General features: G+C 38.4%; 1 protein-coding gene and 1 long non-coding RNA gene across 6 annotated transcripts in view; one reads left to right on the top strand and one right to left on the bottom strand.

Annotated features, from left to right (window-relative positions):
* The window catches only part of LOC127569956 (uncharacterized), a 136,123-nt gene extending 117,211 nt beyond the window's left edge, over positions 1–18,912 (top strand). For 3 of the 4 annotated variants that reach the window (XR_007956273.1, XR_007956271.1, XR_007956272.1), the window contains 3 exons: positions 11,383–11,645; positions 14,488–14,651; positions 18,153–18,912. This is a non-coding gene — a long non-coding RNA (uncharacterized LOC127569956). The remainder of the gene's footprint in view (positions 1–11,382; positions 11,646–14,487; positions 14,652–18,152) is intronic. The other variant, XR_007956274.1, reaches the window with a different exon arrangement.
* sting1 (stimulator of interferon response cGAMP interactor 1) lies at positions 1,384–21,154 on the bottom strand. Of its 2 annotated transcripts, none has more exons than XM_052015043.1 (7): positions 20,696–21,154; positions 14,459–14,685; positions 13,040–13,235; positions 12,299–12,407; positions 10,566–10,804; positions 9,549–9,735; positions 1,384–4,967 (listed from the first exon to the last, which is right to left on the bottom strand). In XM_052015043.1, exons 2-7 carry the CDS (start codon positions 14,668–14,670, stop codon positions 4,768–4,770), a joined length of 1,143 nt encoding a protein of 380 aa, XP_051871003.1. In that variant the 5' UTR covers positions 14,671–14,685; positions 20,696–21,154; the 3' UTR covers positions 1,384–4,767. The 2 variants fall into 2 exon arrangements, with proteins under 2 accessions (XP_051871003.1, XP_051871002.1); XM_052015042.1 differs by having other exon boundaries at positions 20,841–21,154.
* Between the last annotated feature and the right edge of the window lie 1,950 nt (positions 21,155–23,104).

Below are 23,104 nucleotides of genomic sequence, written 5' to 3'. Positions count from 1 at the left end.
GGGATATGGGCCAAACGCAGGAAATTGGGCTAGCTAGGTGGACAATGTGGTCAGCATGGACTCATTGGGCCAAAGGGCCAGTATCCGTGCTATATTGCTCTATGACTCTATGTATCAATGCTGATAGTAATTTGATTAAATATATTTTGGATTGCAGTGGAAAATAATCTAAAAACAATTGCAAAGAAAATTGCTATCAAACTTCAGAAATCACTACAAAAAGTTCTGGCTGCTTCAGACTGAGTTGATCAGGTAGTTTTGGTACCAAATCTCTGACAACGAAATATTACACTAAAAGCAGAAAACTCTCAGATACATCTTTGAAGAATGCAAATAGGTAGAGAAATTCACACACATATTTTCCTTCAATGCCAAGGGCTTCTACTTTTCTGACCAATCCATTTTGTCTAAAGCCTTGCAGTAGGCTGTATCAGTTGTACCATCTTTGTAACCTTTCCTCATTTTATCAAAAACAACTGTTCTTCAGATACAACCTTCCTTCAATAAATACATACGAACCAACTTATATTAATCTCCACTTTCTTAAATGACAAGTTATGCCATACTTCAGAACTTTGCCTCATGCTTTCCCCACTACTGATTGGCCTGTAATAGCTCAGCCTATCTATTTATCTATGTCATGTGACGTGGCCATCAACCAGAAAGTGAGTGACTACAATGTAGCTCACTGCCCCTAAATACTTCGCAGGGAGTCTATTTTTCTTTCTAAATGTCTGTTTCACAGTAACAATGATGTAAATAAATCATAAAGTAACAGAAGATTCAAATACTATATGAGGTTATTAAATGTTGGAGCCTACTTAAGGTAGGTTAGCAAAATAACTTCCAGACAGAGGAATTATCAATCTTTATCTGCTCTGTTCCTTGGCTTACCTCTGTCTTTGGTATTTTTTTTGCATCAGTGCTGAAGAACATAAATAAGTAGTTTATTTTGATGCAGCATCTTATATTGTCAATCCAAAACAAAGACTTATGTTAATATGTCATCTTTGATGTGATGCCACAGAATAGCCCAAAACACTTTATATAACCAAAGTAGTACTTTTTTTCTGAAACATTTTTTCATAAAACACAGTTTTGAAATGTGATCAAGCACTAAAAGTCTCATGAATTAAAAACAAACCATCAAGATTTGAAATACATTTTAGATATACTCTGGTGTTATACAATAGTGGAAATTGAGACCACTGAACTTTTAAGAGATGATTTACTAATTTAGAAGATAGCCATTGAAATAGTTTTAAATATACAGACCTATAATAAAATAAACTTATTATTAAAGCCTTGATTTATATGTGGTACATAACCAGCCAATAAAAATGATGCATAAATATAAAGGACAACTAAAGTAAATTACATTTCTCATACTAGCAAGTTCTGTAGCATGTCTGTTACAGATTAGTAACCCTTCATTTTCAATTACATATTCAATTATTAAAACTAGACACAAAAGGCTAATTATCAAACATACCAAAAATAGTTAAATCGTTCTGGTCCAAATATAAATCAATAGCAAAAAACAAACTGCTGGAGGAACTCAGCAGGTCAAACAGCACCTGTGGAGGGAGAGGGATGGTCGACGTTTCGGGTCAAGACCCTGCACCAGGTCGTGATACAAAAGGGTCTCAAGCCAAAATGTCTATCATCCCTCTACCTCTACGGATGCTGACTGACCTTCTAAGTTCCTCTAGCAGTGTGGTTCGTGCTCCAGATTAAAGCATCTGCAATCTCTGTGTCTCCATAAATCAATAGCATTTTGTTTAAAGCGAGGTAAGTAGAATTTGGATTGGTTATTCAAAATGATGGTTGAAAGCTATAAAAAATGTAATATTCTACATTATTTAAATAATAGATAGTGCATTAGTTTCCCCAGTACTCCTGAGGACATTTCATATTCATAAGGAGGCACATGATATTTATGATATGTAACTGCCCTTCATTATCAAAAAATAAATCAAGGAGGATCATTTGATGTTACAAATGTTGGAACATTAAAGGAGCAAAGCAAGTCAGACGAATAGTTAGAATAGATTATGTTATGCTGACTTCAATTTATTAAAGAACTGATCCTTGTCACATACAGGCGGTCAAGGTTGAATGTGATAATGTAATGCCAGACCTTTTTTTGTGAATGAAGAAAAAGATTTAGTGTTAGTGTGTAGAAGGAAACCTATAAACACACTGATACTGATGCTGAAGAGGGAAGAAGACCTGAACAACATCCCAGGGCAGTAAAATGGCATGGCAAGTGCAGCCACTGCCTCACAATTCCAGTGACCCAGGTTCGATCCGGACCTCAGGTTCTGTCTGTGTGAAGTTTGCATGTTCTTCATGTGACCACATGGATTTCTCCCGGGTGCTCCAGTTTCTTCCCACTGCCCAAAGGTGTGCAGATTGGTGAGTTATTGAAACTTGATAGGATCGATGGGAATGTAGGGAGAATAAAATGGAATTAGTTTAGGATTGGTGTAAATGGGTACTTGATGGTTGGCACAAACTTGGTTGGCCAAAGGGCCTATTTCTGTGCTATATGATTCAATGTATGCACTTATAAATGTTGAAGTAATATTATTCAACACATACCTGGCAATGACTTAAAGTGGGAAGAGCAATGGCAAATGGAACTTAATCCTGGATCAGTGTGAGGCAATGCACTTTGAAAGGCCTAATAAGGATAGAACATACACACAATGGATGGCTGAGAATCCTAGGGACTATTGAGGAACAGAACGATCTTGGCATTCAAGTCCAAGGATCCCTGAAACTGGCAGCATAGACAGGCAAAGAGGAGGGGGAGAAGGGATGAAGACATATGGATACCAACTTCAGGGCATTGAATATAAGAGTAGGGAGGTTATGGTACAGATTTATAAAATATTTAAAATATATTAAAAGGCCACAATTGGAGTGAGTATCATATGCAGTTCTGGTCACTACACTGCAGAGACTGCAAAAGGGACTTTCAAGGATGTTGCCTGAGATAAAGCATTTTAGCTGAGGAAAGGCTTCAGAGGCTGGGTCTGTTTTCTATACAGCAGAGGAGGCTGAGAAAGAATTTGATAGAGGTATACAAAATCACGAGGGACAGATCTAACAGAGTAGATAGAAGGAAACTTTTCCCTATAATAAAGGTGTCAAAAACAAGGCAACATAGGTTTAGAATTAGGGAGAAGAGGTTTAGAGGGGTATGAGGAAGAAACTTTTCACCCAGAGGGGTGAAAAAGATAATTCTAGACAAGCACTTGATTTCCCCAAGGCATAGAAGGCTGTTGACCAAGTACTGGTAAATAGGATTAGTGCATATGGGTAATTGATGGTCAACACAGACATGGTGGGCCAAAGGGCCTGTTACTGTGCTGTATGACTTAATGACTACCTGCAACAAGAGTCGAACTATCAACATTTAATGTTCAATGACATTATAGATACCAAAATCCCATTATTAACTCCCTGGGTATCATTTTTGACCAGAAATTTAATTGGAGAGACCACATATATAGAACAAAAGTAGGTCGAAGCCTGGATGTCCTGTATCCTCTGACAGCCCAAAACTTTTATACCATCTGCAAATTGAAGATTCTCCATTTTCCAACACGAGTACAATTCAGACAAATCTTAAGAAGCAAAATAGGTTAATACTTCCTAGTTGATTAGTGCTTGATACACAACCCTAAACATTCACTCCATTCACTACTGATGCACTGTTACAACAGTTTCAATCTACAAGATGGACTCATCAACTCACTAAGACATCTACAGCACCTCACAACAGGATTAAGATACTTGGGAACACTACCTGTGAGTTCCCTTCTAAATCCTGACTTAGAAATAAACTGCTGTGCCTTCATTGTAATTAGGTCAAAATCCTACACTCTAACAGCACTGTGGGAGTATACAGAATATATTGCTATATCCTTGGGAGCAATTAAAGATAGACAACAAATGGTGGTCATGCCAGTGATGCCCATATATTGCAGAAGAATAAAAAATAGTAGATATTGCAGCAATGATACATTATAGAAATAACAGCATAAAAAAGTAATTTGGCCCATCTGTTTGTGCTCCCTCACATGTACTTCTGCTTACCCTGCTTCATGTCACTGTATCATCACAACCTTCTACTTCTTTCTTCTTCTTCTTTTTAAGTAGCTTCCTCTTACATGCAATATTATTCTCCTCAACCACCCTGTGGCAAGGAGTTCTACACATCCAAATAAATAAATTTCTCTGAATACCCAAATACCTCACTGGATTTATTATTGTCTACCTTGCAGTTATGACCCCTAGTTTTGGAACATAATGAAAGCTGAACAAAAAAAAATCTAGCAAATAATTAGACAGCATGATTTGAGGATATTATTTAAGCATAAAGTTCCATTGACTTGCACAAGTTGGAAAAGCTTTATTATTGTAATTTATGATAAAGTATATCTACTTTTTTCACATTACCATGCATGAACTGTCTGTCTACAGGATTCTTTATTCATAAAATAAGCAATTAAAGCACTGAGAAAGTTCCTCAATATACTAGGAAGAATAAGGTTCCTGGAAGTTATGAAGAAATGTGGTTGAACCTGTTTAATTTGTATTTGGTTTGCCATTTTCGTAGTCAGCAAGAGGATAAACATTTTTTAAATTCTAACAGAAGCATGTGAGGTTTTGCTTCCACTGAATTCTGTGATCAGCTATTAAAACAAAGTGCCAATGATAATTACAGAAAACATACAAAGTGAAAAGGTACAATATTTAATAACCTCTGCTTTGTAAAGGTTGTGGATCATTGGACTCGCTGATCATTAATGCTTGGTCACTAACCATTGGGTCGTTTAATGTTTCATCCCAAGTGTTTTCTTCTGGTACAATGTATTCTGTTCTCTCCTGCACCATATTGTCCAGGATCTTTGTAGATAAGAAATGAGAATTCATTTTTCTATCCTCCAAATCATCTGAAATACAAATCATGGATATTCATTAACTAAAAAATATAAAATAAATCAAAATATCAACGGGCCATTGATTTTTTCAGCAGCTAATATTCTTTATTCCGTGAAAAGTCACATAACTATCCTTTCAAGCATTTTGCATTAGTACTGGCTTCTAGTTACATCAAATCACTTTGCACTTATACCGATGATATCTGTAACACCATTGTGCATGAATCTGTTGAATTTTTGGGGAATGGCCTTGTGAAGGAGGTGGAAAGTGGAAGAGATGTTCCATTAACCACTGAGGGTCAGGAAGCCCTGCAGGCACACATTCAAGCCATTAGAAGCAGATGCAAATCTGTCACAGATGTTTCAAGCTAGAATCATTTACCCATTTTTTCCCCCCAAAGTGATGAGTGCCACAAACACATGTACCCATTTTTTCCCCCCAAAGTGATAAGTGTTAATGATGCCCAAGAAATCCCTCAGTATTAAAAAGTAACAAATATAAATGCAGTTTCTCTTTGCTTCAGATATTAAGTTTATTAGGCTGTTTTTAAAACTAATTCAATTCAATCTTTTTTTGCATCTCTCTGTACCCATTTGACATTAAATTCAACTTTAATTTGATCCCCTTCTCAACCCTTTTACTATTTTCCATTTTCATTAGAATCAGAGAAGATTTACAATATGCAAGATGTATGTAAATGCCTGATCAAAAAAATAGCTACACAGCCTAATTCTACCTTGTAGCACTGTAGCCCTGTAGGTCAAGCTCTTCAGTACACATCCAGGTACTGTTTAACTTTAGATCTACATTGCTCCTGGTTTTGGATTATTCTACTAAAGAAAATACATCCTTTCTTTTTGCTCATTGATTAGGGAGTTACCTTGCTGGTTCCTCTATCAATTCAAGCCCAATGAACTGATTTAAACACTGCACTGTTATCAGCTATCACACTCAGCAGTTTTGCAGGTGGAAACATTTAAGCAAGATGAGATTTAAACTAAGGAAGGAAATCCCAGGAATTATAGATCAGTTTGCAAACATCTATTGCCGGGAAAATTGTTACAGATGAATCATGGACTGAATGGCTGAATACCTTGAATATTTTCAGAACTGGCATGGATTTGTGCAAGATAAATGATTACTGGCAAACTACTTAAATTCTTGCAGAGCTGACTAAAGGAGAGGAACGTGTCTCGATGTTACTTATGTGGACTTCCAGAAGGCATTTGTTAAATTGCCTCTGAGCAGGGTGTTAGCCAACATTCATGGAACTGAAGGCAAATTATTGAGCTAGCGAGGAAATAAGCAGGAAACAGAGTGAGGATGGTAGGTATTGACTTCAAATCAGCAGGAAGCAATTATAGTCAACTCCTGATTAACCAGCAGTTGATTTACTGGCTTGTAGGCTAAACATGGGAGTTTTCAAAGGCTTACCCTGTCTGTTAAAAGAACCACACACTTCCAGGCTTTAAAAGTCTGCCACCAGAGAAATCAACAAGAGTTCAGAAACTGCAGATGGAGTACATTAATGGTAATTAGTGACTTAACCTTAAGCTTATAGCGGTTTCCAGTATTTACACAGCAGTACCATATCCTCTTCTTAGGCAATCTCTTATGGTTAAGAATTATATACTTCCATTTCCAAGCAATGGAAGATACCCAAGCACAAATTATTTTAACTAGGGTGGCTGTTGCATACCAGATACCAGAGTCCTGACAGAGCAAGGAATTGATTCAAGGACAGGAGGTCCAAGATGACAAGAGACCAGACTCTGCTGCACAGATTTAGCAAACACTTGTATGTGATTATTCACTTAGTCATATTGTAGCTGCATGCTTGTGCACGCACGCACACATACACAAGGAACTGGCCACAAATGCATGTATTCTCATCTACACACTTTTCCTCTGTCCCCTTCCATTCAGCTCCCTCCACCTTCCCTCATCTCTGTCACAGGTTGCGTGAATGCAACGTTATAGGTACAGGCATTGTTCATTCCTACTTCGAGTGCACACTGAGTGCTGGAATTATGTGGCCGAGCAGGGGAAACCCTGACTATCAGGTCACAGGTATAGTACCCAGCCCTCAATCTCAGTACTCTCCCAGAGGATGAGCAAAGGGCAAGGGAGCCAAGAGGGAGGGGCAAATGGGAGTTGAATCTTGAAGAGTCATACCATACTGTAAATACGTCTGTAAACCCCTGATATTAGAAACACGTGGTTTCTAATTAACATTAACCCACATCTCGAGTCCCCCAACATCTAAAACTCTATCGATCTGTCTTAAAATCTGCTGAGTGAATGGGCTTTCAAAGCCATGTTGGATAGAGAAATCCAACCTCTGATGTAGAAATCTCTTCTCATCTCTGTCCTGAATAGGTGACCTTCTATTCTGAGACTGTGACCCTCTGCTCATGGACCTCCCAGCTAGGTGAAACCCCATAAGAGTTTTGTACATTTCAATATGATCTGCATTCAAGGTGAGAAGTGCAGACAATTCAGTGGCACAGCGAGCAGAGTTGCTGCCGCTCCACTCCAATCACCCAGGTTCAATCCCAACCGCCGGTGCAGTCTGTGTAGTTTCCAGCTTCTCCCTGTGACTGCATGTGTTTTCTCCCACATCCCAAAAATGTGCGGTTCGGTAGGTTAATTGGCCACTGTAAGTGCCCCCTCATGTGTAGGTCAGTTGTAGAATCTGGGGGAGGCTGATGAAAATGTGGGAAGAATAAAAATGGGTTAGGGTTGGATACAAATCTATGGTATTACCATTACTCAGGCTTGAGAGATAAGGAGAATCACTCATCACCGTCATTACTGTGGCTAGAAGAGGTGGTCAGAAGCTAGCTATCCTGCAGTGAGTGACTCATCTGACACTCCCAAAGCCTTTCCATCTACAAGGCACAAATCATGAGCATAACAGGATGAGTGCAATTCCAATAACACTCAGGGAGCTCAGTGTCAGTCAATAAGAACCAGTGTGCTTGATTGGAACCTCATCCATAACCTTGAACATTTACTCCCTCCACCACTGGTGCACCACGGATGAAGTACCATCTACAAAATGACTGCGTGGCCACACAACCCAATGGAAGGTGATGACTGCATGAAGACTGGACTCTGTCTCCACAAGGATTGTGCAGTGTCAGTTCCATCAAAGGCAGCATGGACATACACATATGCTGCAAGCAGATCAATAATGATGAAATTAGATAGATTTTATCCTCTGTGTTGGTGCACTCACTACATGCCACACACCCAATCTGACAGAACTCTGACAATGGACACTGAAGTGACCAATACAGATAAAATTCTGTATCCTTATTACCTTTAACTCTTATTCAACATGGAAAAGCACTGATCCAAGAGCCAAGAAGATTCTGCAGGTGGAATTCAGGAAACAATTCCCACGCCCACATTTGACACGATGCTCTGAAAATTCATGGGGTCTGGACTCCCAGGGTTAATGTTTCCTGCCTGTATATCATGTTATCACACCACTAGTTAGTCTGTCCTGGCAATGGGACAGGATGTACCCAACCTCTGTGATGCAGGAGTCAGCCACATGGTCTCTATGTTATGATTCTTTGAATAAAACTACATAAGGCCATTGCTTAGTCTGTGGGACAGCTCTCCCAATTTATATGCCAATCCCAGGACTTTACAGGATCAATTAGTCTGGGAGTGGCAATTTTGCATTGAAATTTGGTGCCTTGTTTGAAGTCAGTTGGTCCCTTCAAATTTTCTCTTTCGAAAATAAAAACTATTATGATGTGATGCTGCCAGGACTCGAGGGCCTGAGTTATAGGGAGAGGCTGGGCAGACTAGGACTTTAATCCTTGGAACGTAGGAGATTGAAGGGTGACCTTTTAGAGGTGTATAAAATCATGAGGGGTATAGATAGGGTGAATGCACATGGTCTTCTTCCCTGGGAAGGGGAACTAAAAACCAGAGGGCATAGGTTGAAGGTGAGAGGTGAAAGATTTAAAAGGGACCTGAGAAGCAATTCCTTCACACAGAGGGTGGTGCCTATATTGAACGAGCTGCCAGCAGAAGTGGTTGAGGCAGGTACAATAACGACATTTAAAAATCATTTAGATAAGTACATGGATAGGAAATGTTTAGAGGGATATATGGGGCAAATGGGACTAGCTTGGTGGGCACCATGGTTGGCATGGATGAGTTTGGCCGTAGGGCCTGGTTCTGTGCTGTATTACTCTGTGACTTGTTGCACCATTCCAGAGGGCATTGCTCTGGATCTGGAGTCACATATACACCATGCCAGGTAAGGATGGCAGATTTCCCCTCCTGAAGAGCAACAATGAACCAGATGTATTTTTTCATGACAATCCAATATATTAGTCTTCACCATTAATAGAGCAGTTTGTTTTATTCAAATTCCAGATTATTAACTGAATTTAAATTCCACAACTGCCATGGTGTGAATTGAACTCTGGTCTCGTGTATTTCTGAGAGGCAAAACACTCTATGCAAAGATGCATTTCACTGTGTGTTTTGATGTACATGTGACTAATAAAGATATCTTATTTTAATTACTATGAAACCATGAGTACAAACAAGTACTGGTAACATACCATCATATGGAATTAATTTGTAGAGTCCTGCACATTCTTGAGAGTTGTTCAGTATATTGTCCAAGGTGACATAGAAAAGCTTGGCCTGCTCCAAACGCTGCTCCTTGCTCAAAGCTGCAGTGGCATCATTGGACATTTCAAACAGGGACCGCAGAGGTGTGGCATATTCAAGGATACAGAGATGACACTAAGATAGAGCAGGATGGAGCATTAATGTTGCAGGCAAACTGAAGGAGCAAAGATTAAATAAATTGCTGTATATAAGCATAATGAATAAGTGATTTATACAATTATTTAAGCAGCTGTATATGTTTATTCATCTGAAACCACTTTTAAATGCATTTAATCAAAAATAATAAATGTAACTGTGATCTTCCCCTTAAAAACCAGCAGATCTGCTCAGATTAGCTCAGAACTCCTGAGCTCAGGCTTAAGTCCTGGCTTCTGCTCTGGTTAACTGCAATCCAGCAGGACAGCAAAGGCAAGTTTGGACTGGGAGAATAGCAAGTGAAAGGTTTTTTTTATTATTTCATTTAATTCAAATTACTTAAATTGATTGTTTACAATTGAGTGCAAGTGTATTTTAATAATTTAATTCAAAATAATGAATAATTGAAAAACTTCCAATGCTATTTTAGTCTTTAAGAGTGCAGAAAGACATTCATGAATATTCAATGTAAAAGACAGCTTTGATAGCTGGTGATGGCAGGGGTCTTGGTGCTTGTTGTGGCAATTTTAAGAGCAGAACCTGTCAGCTGTGATTGGAGAGACCCTGTGATACACTGAACATCACTGATTAGCCAGAAGCCAACCACCTAGCAGGAGACTGTCCCCAGCCTCCCTTGCAATATAGACTGTGTCCCAAGGCTGGATGACTGGTGAGCCCTCACAACTTGTCATTCAAAGCCCCCCTGCAGTTCATGTGGAACTAGACAAAATATTTAATGGAATATCTTAAGAAATTCACTTGTTGAATGCAAAACTTGATTCATAATTATTAAGAAATTCATCTTGTACCATCTGATTTTCATCATAAACTGAATAAATGCTGTTCTTGTAACTTCTTTCTTTTATCCCTGCTCGATCAATGCGAAGCTCTGGTAGGTTGCCGAGGAATTTGATCCTATTGTCCATCTTTTCCAGTTTGTCATAAACCTTACAGTTGAATGGAATTAGGATGTACAACTTCCAGGTTCCTCTAAATTCTGCTAAATTTTCAAAGGTGCGATGATACTCCTTTATTCTTCCTTCCAGGGCTGATAATACAACACAAGAGAGTGTTAAATTAACCAGAAACCCAGAACAAACATTGAATAAACATTGTTAGACAAGTAATTTTAAAGTAAAAGTCAGAATTGATGACTTCGGCGTAGACATTATGACCATTTCATTTAACCATCGCAACTGTTACGTTCCCAATCTCTCCCAGACTCTACCAGTCGTTATGAGCAATTTAAAAAAGCCAATTAACCTCCCAGCATGCTTTTGGAATGTGAGAGGAAACCTGTGCATCAACAAGGGAAAAACTCACGTGGTCACAGGGAGAATGTGCAAATTCCATACTCCACTGGAGATCAGGATTGAACCCAGGTCGCTGGAGCTGTGAAGTTAGCTTTACTAACTATGCCACCAAATGGTTTGAATGATTAAATGCAATGCAGAGTATAAATATGAAGCTCACATTCTGTCCCACCTGGCTCTGTCTGCCTTTTGTTTCCCTTGACTGCTTCCACCTGTCACCTGTATTCTGTTAGTGAGCAAAACCCCAATTCCCCCAGTAGGGGAAAGAGATGTTATTGATCCAAAACATTAACTCTGTATTTCTTTCCAAAAGGTGCTGCCTGACCTGCCGATATAATGGATGTATATTATGTTATGTTATAAACAGAGAAATTGTATTGGGAAAGAGGCAATTGGAAAGTTCAAAGGAAAGCGCCCCAAAAATAGCATCAAATTGTAACTTTATGGCAGAAGAGATTGGGGCAAAAACATGTGTAAAATATGCAGCAGAAGAGAAAGCAAATGGGAAGAATTAAAATACAGAAGTTCAAGAGTCAATACAGTGAGAAAATTACTGAGAGACTTTCTGTTGAATTGGTAAGTACTATATTTCATGAATATTATAGATGCAAAAACAGATTAATTATAAATATTTTACTTATGGCTGAGATTCATCCAGTACCTGGCTCCTATTAATGGGATATTGGTACAAGTGTGAATACTGTAAATTTAGTGTGAATACTGTAAACACCACAGTACTGGAATTACATTTTGTAAATACTGAAACAACCCTGCTACACCTAAATTACAAATTTGTTCTTTCTCCTCCCTGTGCTTAATTATATCTTAGTGCCTGACTTTACCTTTCCTGTGTATAATAGTTAATATTTTAAAATCCAAGCATGGAACCATCCAATATGGTTTCTAAATTACCTTCCACTTTATGTCAACCAGTGCAGATATCCTTCTCTTCATCCTGGTTTCTCACTTTAAGTAATTTATACAGCTGATTCCACTACTTTCTCTTGTTGGGAAGCATACAGAGGTAAAACTTCAGTCACCAACTTCAAGGAGTATTACAAGTCTGATTAATGATTAACAATATGTTTTATCGATTATATGCAAACCCAGTAGATGTTTGAGTAATTAATGAGTGACTTGATGTTGCTTAGTCAACAATAGATGATAAATACATTTTAATGTCACCAGCAGTATCTGTTTCAATACAAAAAGGTTTAATGAATACTTACAAGGTAAAATTAACTTCAAGTAACCAATGTAATAAGACCAAGCTAATCCATGAGCGACATTAAACTTATTCTTCTCACAAATTGCTGAAATTTGAGCTGTTGTGGGTTCCTGTAGAGTGATAGCTGTACATGTATTACTTCAATTACAATGAGATTTGCTTTTCCAACAGCAGTCTACTTCATTAGTTTGAACATAATTTTGTGATTTCAGAATTGAAAGAAAATGATGCAGTATCTCTCTAATCCTTCAAACATTATACACTAATTCTTAAAATGTGAATAGTTCCCACTGAAATATAATCAACATCAATACACAGAATATCAAGTAATGCAATGAAAAATAAAATTAAAATGTAAAACAAAAATAAATTCAAATAATGCAAATTTTTTAATCAATTCAGAATACTTCAGCTCAAATTCCAAATTCTAAAAAGTCAATATACCTTTACACCTATATTAAGGCCATTTATTCCTAAACAGGTAATTTCAGTGTTTCAGACTGATTTCCACTAAGTCTATAAATGTACTAAAGATAAAATTAGCACAAAAAAATGTATTTTAACCTATTACAAATTATTTTGCTTAAGATATCAGTACTATATCATTCCTACAATTTTCTTTGAATTTACCTCAGCCTTAACCAACCATGAGATGCAATTCAGCGGCACAATTGGCATCAGAAATAATTCTAAATTCATACAAGGCTTTCTGAGATAATGTTTTAAAAAAATAAATACTTACATAAAATCCCAAAATTCTGAGCAATGAATAGCAGAAACAGGTAGAGCTTATTTTCCATCCCAAAGAACTCCAATTATCTACATGATCATTTTCACTCTCATGAGCTAGGCAGCAAAGCAGTATAAGAATTACTGCTCCACTACCACATTCCTTTAAACTAACAGATGCAGCAAAAGCCTTCCAGCAGTTTTTGTATCTATAAGATAAATACAAGTTTGAAAGTGATGCTATAGTAATTTAGGGAAAAAGAAATCAAAAGCATATTTTAAAACAAGGATACTGCACTCTAATTTTAATTTTCCCAATAAACCAAAATAAATTAGCCAATTGAGAACAATTTATACTTGTATATTGTTGCACAAATGAACATCATGTGGAAAGGATTTTTAAAATCCTTAAACTAAAACTTTCCTTCTTTGTTATTATTTCGTAATATGCAGAAATTTTATGTTCTCTTTTGAACAGTGAAAGATTATTGCCCTTGAATGGAGTGTTAATGATGAGAGACCAAAGGGTTTATTATTGTTGGGGATCTGAATGTTTTGTTGCTGGAGTGTGCGAGGCAGAAACTACAGCATGTGTTAAAGGAAAAGTGGATAGTTATATAAAGCACAGGAAATTACAAAGCTATGGGGACAACAAAGAGGAGCAGATCAGGTTTTGAATTGCTCTGTACAGAGCCAGCATTAATATGATGGGCCAAGTGGCCCCCATACTGAAAAAAACAATTATGTGAATTTTTCTCTGATTTGCAATTTTTTAATTACAGATTATTTTATTTGTTTATATAATGCTATTCTATGTAATTAGTATATTAATAGTTTCATAAATGTTGATGAATTAGTTATCAGTTGTATAGCAATTATTTCATGTTAACATCCAACTTTCAGCACTGAGATATCATTACTGGAAAATTGATCATTTTTCTCTAAAATTACAGCCCTGCAAAGCACCCATATACTTGCTTTTGTTTTAATCAGTACAATAGTGGGATAGTCTAAAAGTTGTTATTACTGCAAAACAAAATTACTTGGATGGATCGGATTCATTTAATTTTTGGTTAATCTAGGAAAATGCAACTAGTTTCTCTTAAGTATTTTTCATTGATCAACACCCAAATCAAATGGCAGCCATGACAGTAGTGATATAAAATGCAACTTGAAAAGCCAACCATGAGTCTTATTCAGAAAATAATAGAATGATAAAATTTTATCTGAAGACAAGAGACGTAATTACATCTGTTTTACATTCTTGGTATCTTGCATTTTAAATTAGGGAAAATCCACCTAAGTATCTAAAATAATTGAAATATGCTGCAAACAATTGGATGCTAATGGTGATGAAAGACATTTAATTTAATGTCAAACCAATGTGAACATCTATAACATTTCTTCTCTTCTAATTAAAATTTATAAATACCTAGAAGGGATGTGTCTGCACTCTTCCAGAAATTCACAAAGCTTTTGGATGGATCTCGATAGAAACAATATGAAAAGATGAAACAAAATGTGCTGCACAATAATACTTGCTTTACTGCAAGAGAACATAAAGGAGAAAGATGCAACCATAACAAGTATGGAGGACAAAACCGCTGCATTTCCGCGAGGCAGTGGTATGTGATCGGGAAACATCTGTGATAAAACTATCTGCAAAAGAAACAGAAATTGTAAATGCTACTAGTCACAAAATTATTATGCATCAATTGAAAAAAATTTTACAATGTTAAAAAAATTCACAGGATGAGGGAAATCATTTGACTCATTCACTCCTCCATACAGTAGCCATCCCAAAATAAATTGATTTTAAATGATTCCTGTGCCTTCATCTATCCTATCCTACTCTATCCTAAACACCTTTCCTTATATTAACCACTCTTCTGATTATTCTGAACTTTGTCCAGTTGTGTAAACTGGGTGATAGAAAATTGGCCAACCTCTTATTTTCTTTCATTTCTATTTCAGTGGTGATATATAATGAGCTGAGATATAACTTGGACAAACAATTAGATTAGTGACATTTAACACTATTGCAAAATCATAATCCATATTAAGATTAATTGATGCCATTATTCCCAAATGCGCATTGTAGCAGAGTCCTTGTCTTCAATTTTGATAGTTTAATTTGAAGGAATTGCTTGCATTTATTTTCCTTTAATGTACTTATATAAGATTGTCTTTTTTTAGTCACTTATTGACACTGGATCAGGATCCTGGTCAAACCATTTAAATTGTGGTTTCTGATGGGACCACACAGGTTGTTCACTAGATCTGAGCAAAATATCCCCCAACTGAAGATAAATTAAGCAAAATTATTGAACTGTGATATACAGTGCATGAGGTGTAACTTCTGGACTTAAAGAACACCAGAAAAGCAAATCAAAAACAAAGTATCTAAAATACTACAAATGAAAATTACCATAATCACAAAATTATTGCGAAATATCAGAAGACCTCAACAATAAAAGATTAGCCTGTCAAATCACTCATTTCTTAAAAAAAATTAACAAAATATATATTTTCTCGGTAATTCAAACTCTTAATGTGTACAATAGGTTTGTAATAAGTATAAATATTTATTTCACAGGAGCATTATTAAAACTAATTATAAAGCTGAAAGCAATTTCAAGTATGCCTGCAGGCACTTTTTCTGATGGAGAGCTGTTGATTGCTCCTCTAAGCATTCTGAGCATATTTTGTAATTTGAGTTGGTTCACTCTGCCTTACATCTGCTTTTATGACTGTGTAACCAAGGCATGTTACAACAGTGTCCCCCTGTGGTCTGAACTCAATACTCACATTTTCAGATGCATACTTCAATATAAAGGCAGACTGATTGAAAACATGGATGAAACAAAATTTCATTTTGCTCTTAATAAATGATGTTACGGACTCAGTGAAAGTCCCTTTAAGATAGAGAGTGTGTGTGTATGTGTGTGTGGGGCGTGCTTACGTCAATAGAAGATAAAGGACGTAATGACGTTGTTGAAGAAGAAGAAGAAGAGAGAGAGAGAAGGGAGAGAGACACCAGCCTGCTTGTTTTCTCTATCGATGGATGAGAAACAATAACTGTGTTTGCTACTGAAATCCATGTATGGAAGTTGGAAGTAATCCGGTGGAGTTCACTTTGTTGCTGACCTGTAGAAGGAAACAGGTATTTGTGTGTGGACGACCACGGTTCGGATGCTTTTCGGGGTGAGGAAGTCACTACCGAGTAAACACTGAAGTGTCGTTTGGGTTCCATCGTGGAACATTTGGATTTCGTATGTACTCTCTCTATGTTTTTCTACATCTACATCTTATCTTCAGACAACGGTGGTTGTTGAAGAAGCCCTTGCTCATGTTTCACCTTATGGCTTGTGGAACTGAACTTTAAGAACCATTCAGGAACTGGGAGTTTTGGACTTTGTCACACACACACACGAAGAGTTTAGTTTTGGGGTTAACGTTCGAGGTTTAACATTCTTGAATTCTAACATACTAACATTTTGGTTTTTTGCTTGAGCATCAAATACAAATGGATAAGTACAAATTGTAATCGGCATATCCGGCATTACTCCATATACTTGGTGTTGAAGCCAGTTTACATAGTCATTTCTGATGTCTATCAAGTCTTGGTCTAGGGGTATGATTCTCGCTTCGGGTGCGAGAGGTCCCGGGTTCAGATCCCGGACGAGCCCCCAATTTTGTCACGAACCAGCAACAAAAGAAACACACTGAGCATGATTCAGTGTTAAAAACTATTTTATTAATCACTACTTATGATAATACGTAAAATAAAAGTTAAAAAAAATGTTAGTATGTTAGAATTCAAGAATGTTAAACCTCGAACGTTAACCCCAAAACTAAACTCTTCGTGTGTGTGTGTGACAAAGTCCAAAACTCCCAGTTCCTGAATGGTTCTTAAAGTTCAGTTCCACAAGCCATAAGGTGAAACATGAGCAAGGGCTTCTTCAACAACCACCGTTGTCTGAAGATAAGATGTAGATGTAGAAAAACATAGAGAGAGTACATACGAAATCCAAATGTTCCACGATGGAACCCAAACGACACTTCAGTGTTTACTCGGTAGTGACTTCCTCACCCCGAAAAGCATCCGAACCGTGGTCGTCCACACACAAATACCTGTTTCCTTCTACAGGTCAGCAACAAAGTGAACTCCACCGGATTACTTCCAACTTCCATACATGGATTTCAGTAGCAAACACAGTTATTGTTTCTCATCCATCGATAGAGAAAACAAGCAGGCTGGTGTCTCTCTCCCTTCTCTCTCTCTCTTCTTCTTCTTCTTCAACAACGTCATTACGTCCTTTATCTTCTATTGACGTAAGCACGCCCCACACACACATACACACACACTCTCTATCTTAAAGGGACTTTCACTGAGTCCGTAACAATGATAATAAAATAAAAACAGAAGAGCCACTGTTTAGAGCACTCAGGAGGGAAAAGGCCTTTCAGCAGAGTATTCTAAATAACTCAAGTTATATATTTTCCAAAAATAATCTGAGAAGGGTTCGGTATAATAACGTAAAAATCCATGCATAAATCGATTTACTGAGAGGAGAAGGATCTATCATTTATAATCAATTGCTCAAAAAAAGTGTTTATTTAGCTCTAGTTCATAACAAATCAAGATTAATATCTGTATAATTTCTCCATTGTACAATGACAGTAATTTATCATATGACCAATACTTGTGAGGACATCACAAATTAGTGGCAGCATGATGGTGCAGCAGTGAGTGCTGCAATCTCACTGATCCAGGGTCCTGGACTGAATCCTGATCTCGGGTGCCACCTGTGTGGAGTCTGCAAGTTCTCCTCAGAACCACATGGGTTTCTTCTGGGTGCTCAAGTTTCCTCCCATATTCCAAAATCATGCGGATTGGTTAGTAAGTTGCCCCTTAGTGAAGGAAGCAGCAATAGAATCAAAGAGAATACGTCCAGCCTTTACTCCTTTACTTCCCTTCAACCATTCAGTTCTTGAACCAACTGGCACAACCCTAATCAATAGAATTTAGCAACACTATGACCACCTTGATCACTTTGCACTAAAATGGACATTTTTTTGTTCTAATTGTGTTCTTTCTTGTTAAAAAAATGTGTTTAATTTAGGTTTTTCTTGTGAATGCTGCTTAAATGATGCTATGTGCCTGTGAACACACACCAGTCCTCACTGAGGGGTCAGTGGTGAGCAGCTTCAAGTTCCTGGGTGTCAACATCTCAGAGGATCTATCCTGGGCCCAACACATTGACACAATCATGAAGAAGGTACGCCAGTGGCTCTACTTCATTTGCAGTTTTAGAGGAGATTTGGTATGTCACCAAAGACTCTTGCAAATTTCTACAGATGTACGGTGCAGATCATTCTGACTGGTTGCGTCACTGCCTGGTATGGACACTCCAATATGTAGGATCGAAAGAGGTTGCAGAGGATTGTCAACTCAGCCAGCTCCATCACAGGCACAATCCTCCCCACCACCGAGGACATCTTCAAGAGGTGGTGCCTCAAGAAGGTGGCATCCATCATTAAGGACACTCGCCTTCTGGGACATGCCCTCTTCTCATTACTACCATCAGGGAAGAGGCACAGGACCCTGAAGACCCACACTCAATGTTTCAGGAACAGCTTCTTCCCCTCCGCCATCAGATTTCTGAATGGTCCATGAACCCTACCTTGTTGTTCCTCTTCTGCACTATTTTGTTTATTTAGTTATTAGCAACTTATAGTAATTTTTATGTCTTGCACTGTACTGCTGACACAAAATAACAAATTTCACGACATAGATCAGTGATCATAAACCTGGATTCTGAATCTGCTGCAAGTAATTTTTATGTATCTCTGCATATGACAATAAACTCAACTTTGACTTTATGAGCCCTTCACCATAGCTGATTTACTATTTTGCCTTATCATCTTTGATTTTAAATAACATAAACCAAGATATCTTTATTAGTCACATGTACATCGAAACACACAGTGAAATACATCTTTTGTGTAGAGTGAACTGGGGGCAGCCCACAAGTGTCACCATGCTTCCAGCGCCAGCATAGCATGCCCACAGCTTCCTAACCTGTACGTCTTTGGAATGTGGGAGGAAACTGGAGCACCTGGAGGAAACCCACGCAGACACGGGGAGAATTCTTCATGTTGAGTGTCAAATATCAGAGGGCATAGCTTTAAGGTGAGAGGGGGAATGTCTAAAGGAGATGTGCGGGGCAAGTTTTTTTCCACAGAGAGTGGTTAGGTGCCCAGAACGCACTGCCAGGGGTGGTGGTGGAAGTAGACACGACAGAGGCATTCAAAAGGCACCCAGACAGGCACATGTACATGCAGGGAATGGAGGGATATAGATTGTGTGCAGGCAAATGGGATTAAGTTAATTTGGCATCATGGTCAGCACAGACATCCCAGTACAACTTAAATTAGCCCTCTTCATGTTAAATATTTGCACATCTGAATTACCCATATCCTTTTTCATAACTTGCAACAGCAATCACATCTCAAAAAAAAGTCAGGTGTTTAGCATGTAAAGAAGAAAGGAAATGTCTGTGATAGGCTGGAGACCAGCATCTGATTCCAATTTCCAGCATTCTTTCCAAATTTCTTTGGTAATTTCTGATAATCATTCTGCATTTTCACCTCTTGTTTTTTGTTTCCTTGCTGCATCACCCCTTTGGTCATTCTCCTGCCTTCCACCCTGGTCAAGTTTTAGTTTGTACGGGAGTAACTTCAGTGAGTTACCATTCGCCCTTATTGCAACTGAAGTTCAGATTAACTCGACTGTCTCCTTCAGTCACTCTCTCCACACCCTCGGTTTTGTATTTTCACACTGTCGGGTAGTCCTTGGATCTGAGCCAGCAACAAATCACCAGCAAACATGCTCAATGCGCGCCCAAAAGATGAACACAGCAATCACCGGCTCGATGTGCTCAAACATCCTTAAGAAGCCTCCCACCAGAGATAGCACCCCTATTGTCAGACAACTCTGGTACAACCCATGCGAAAAAATAACGACTTCACAAAGCAGCTATAAAATACATTTCCGCATATAAGAAGACCGGACGGGGAGAGAAGGGCGCGCTTATAGAATGCAGCTTTTACTTTGGCAAAATTATGTAACTGCAGCAAAGCACATTATTAGACGCTGGAAGCACAACCTAAGGTTTTCCTCAGGTCGGCTAAGTAATCAAGCCACAAAAAAAACCGTCACACGTCCGATGAGGCGAGTGACCTCCCTCCACATTACATAGAAGTAATTTGGAAGAAGTGAGTGAATGCAGAAGAGAGTATCACATCCAGAACTTTGTCCAGGAGAGAGATGAACGGCACACAAGACATTCTGCAGATGCTGGAATCTGAAGCAATACACAAAACGTGCTGGAGGAACTCAGCAGGTCAGGCAGAATCCATAGGGGGAAATAAACAGTCGGTGTTTCGGGTCGGAAAGGAAGAGGGCACAAGCCGGAATGTGGGGGAGGGGGAAGAGCACATGCCAGCACTCACTCCTTGAAGTGCATATACTGTACAACATCGCTGCAAAGTCTTTAAACATTTTCACTTTCCAATTGCGGTACGAAATAATCAGAATGTTAAAGTTTTGATTTGCAAGCAATAGGTTTGCATCCAGCACTGAGTCGGCGGAGCCTGCACTCACCTCGCTAACAAAGCGCGCCTTCAACCTGCTACCCGACCCCGGCTACTCTCCGAGTGCCGCTGTTTCCGATCAATTACACGTACACACGAGTTCCGGAACTGATTGAAGATACTTCAGATAAGACCCAAAGCGCGCACACACTCACCCTATCTGGAATCGAGAACAATTTCGATTTCTTTCGATGCTTGGCTGAGCAGAGGTTCGCAGAACACGGTCGCTCTGCGTTTCCTTAAACTGGAGAACGATGTCTGGATACAACCGCAAAACTGCAGAGTTAGGGGGTCGGGAACGGAGAATGGATTGGCTGGGGTGGGAGAAGGAGATGTTCGATAAGGAAGTGAGTTGAGGAATGGGGATTTTGTGGAGCGATATTGGGTTGGGCAGAGGTCAGTGGGATGGGAATTGGGGTGGGGAGAGGAGTAGCTAGGGGCAATAGGATAGGTGCGGTTCAAGCTGGAATGGGAGCTGCGCAGGGGAGGGTCCAGGGTGACGGGCGATCCACTGATTAATTCCTTAGATTCAAGTCCACTGCTATGGCATTTGTTTTTGTTTACCTGGGAGTTTAAAGGTTCAAACAGTTACTATGAGGTTTCTTTATCATTCGAAGTTAAGCTGGTGTCTTTAACAAACCTGTCAGAGAGGCCAGATGTTGACTGAAAGCCTGAAAAATATACCAACATTTATAGGCATATGCACTGGATTAGTCCTTATCCTAAGAAGGATCACATTGGATCATATTTGATGGGATTCACTCTCTATTCTCTGGAGGCTTCAGGTTGCCAACTTTCAGACATTGGGCTTATTCCCAACAACCTGATGCACCCGTTTAGCTGCAAAGGAAATCCTTTTGAGAGGAAATTGATGGAGGCCTATTTGGGAGAGAAGTTGGCTTTTTTAAGTAAAACAAAAGGCAGATACTAGAAATCTGAAACAAATACAGAAAATACGTGAAACTTGCCATACGTCAGGTCGCATCTGTTGAGAGAAAGAGAGGTGGAGTCAAGTTTCAAGCCAATAACCCTTTATTAATTTCCTGCCTTCCTTCTTTCCTGAATAAATTACTGCCACAGAGCTTGCCTTCCTTAAATACTGATTTTTCTGATTCAGGTTGGTAGCATGCTAACCTTCACCATCACTGTCAAACCAGCAATGATTAGTTGTTATACTTTGTTCAAAAGAATGAGCAGCTGCTGTATTTATCTCTAACCTCTTAGTTGCTGCCACAAGCAAAACAGGATTTTGGTGAAGTTACAAGAATTATACAGTCAGGAGACATGTAACTAGAGTATTGCTGTTACAGCTGTCTAAACGTCGTCAGCAGACAGGCAACAAGACAAAGTGAAACAAAAGTTAACATTTTTCACTGACTCAGCCGAAAAGATTCGTTATTTCTTTATTAGGCACACAGCCAGCAATGATTCTTGTATAGTATTGACAGATAAATGATTTTCTAGATTTTTTGAACTGGTCTTGTTGTTAGTTCAATTTTACCGTCACCACTTATATTTTAATGGGAAATGTTGGCGTACTGTGTGATACATCTGGGACAGAAAATTAAGTTGGGATATGCGGAGGCAATAGCTCAGCAATTTACATTTTATTTCTGGGAGGAGACCATCCTTCAGTTTTGGAAATTGTCCATCCCTCATTGCCCTTGAGAAGGTGATGTTAAGCCATTTGTTAGGAGCAAAAGATAACAAAAGAAAGGTGCCTTATGAGGATTGGATACAGGAGGTGTAAGCCCTTATATAAAGTATAAATGTAGTCGTAAGAGCATAAAGAAGGAGGTAACACAAATAAAGAAGTAAGCATTGATGACTGGTGTCCAACAGATAATATGATTCATTTTTAATACAGCTAAAGTATTGTAATATATGTCAGCTCTGTTGTCAATAACATTTCATTATAATCAAATGGCATCATCTTGAATTAAATCACTTCTTTATTTATGCTACTTTATTATACTTTTTTATTATTATTCATTATACTTTTATGACTACATTTTTACTTTAGGGTTTGCGTCTTCTGCACCCAATCCTCACAAGGGCTCCTTTCTTTTCTCATCTCTTAAGAATTCCATCCTTAGTGAATAAAAAAACCTCAAACATAATGTGAAAAACATCAAACTTTTAGGTCAAAAAATGAGAAAATCCATCTAGGAAAACAAAACAAAATCCTATATCACTCCTAATAGATTGAATCCAATCTTAACTAGACTTTAGATGAAATTTGTCTATGCTATGGTAAAAATCTAAAAATTTCCCAGAAATTCTTACAATTAAAGTTATTTAAGTGAGGGGTTTTGACCCAGAATTTCTCCCATGTGTTAAGGCAGAGCTGCAGGATGGGAAGTCCTGGTTAATTTTGAGAGAGATCACCCCCACCCCCCCTCCACACTCTCCCCCACAC

Source organism: Pristis pectinata, chromosome 4 (genome assembly GCF_009764475.1).
Source record: "Pristis pectinata isolate sPriPec2 chromosome 4, sPriPec2.1.pri, whole genome shotgun sequence".
Lineage (NCBI taxonomy): Eukaryota > Metazoa > Chordata > Chondrichthyes > Rhinopristiformes > Pristidae > Pristis > Pristis pectinata.
This window is presented reverse-complemented; position numbering and strand designations above follow the sequence as displayed.

Bases quoted from the DNA above. Each gene is read 5' to 3' on its own strand.
- sting1 (XM_052015043.1), bottom strand. From the start codon at position 14,670: ATGTTTCCCGATCACATACCACTGCCTCGCGGAAATGCAGCGGTTTTG. The intron at 9,736-10,565 runs GTACAAGATGAA...GCTCTATCTTAG, and splicing joins TTTATGATGAAAATCAGATG to TGTCATCTCTGTATCCTTGA. The intron at 4,968-9,548 runs GTATGTTACCAG...TTTGTATTTCAG, and splicing joins CAAATTAATTCCATATGATG to ATGATTTGGAGGATAGAAAA.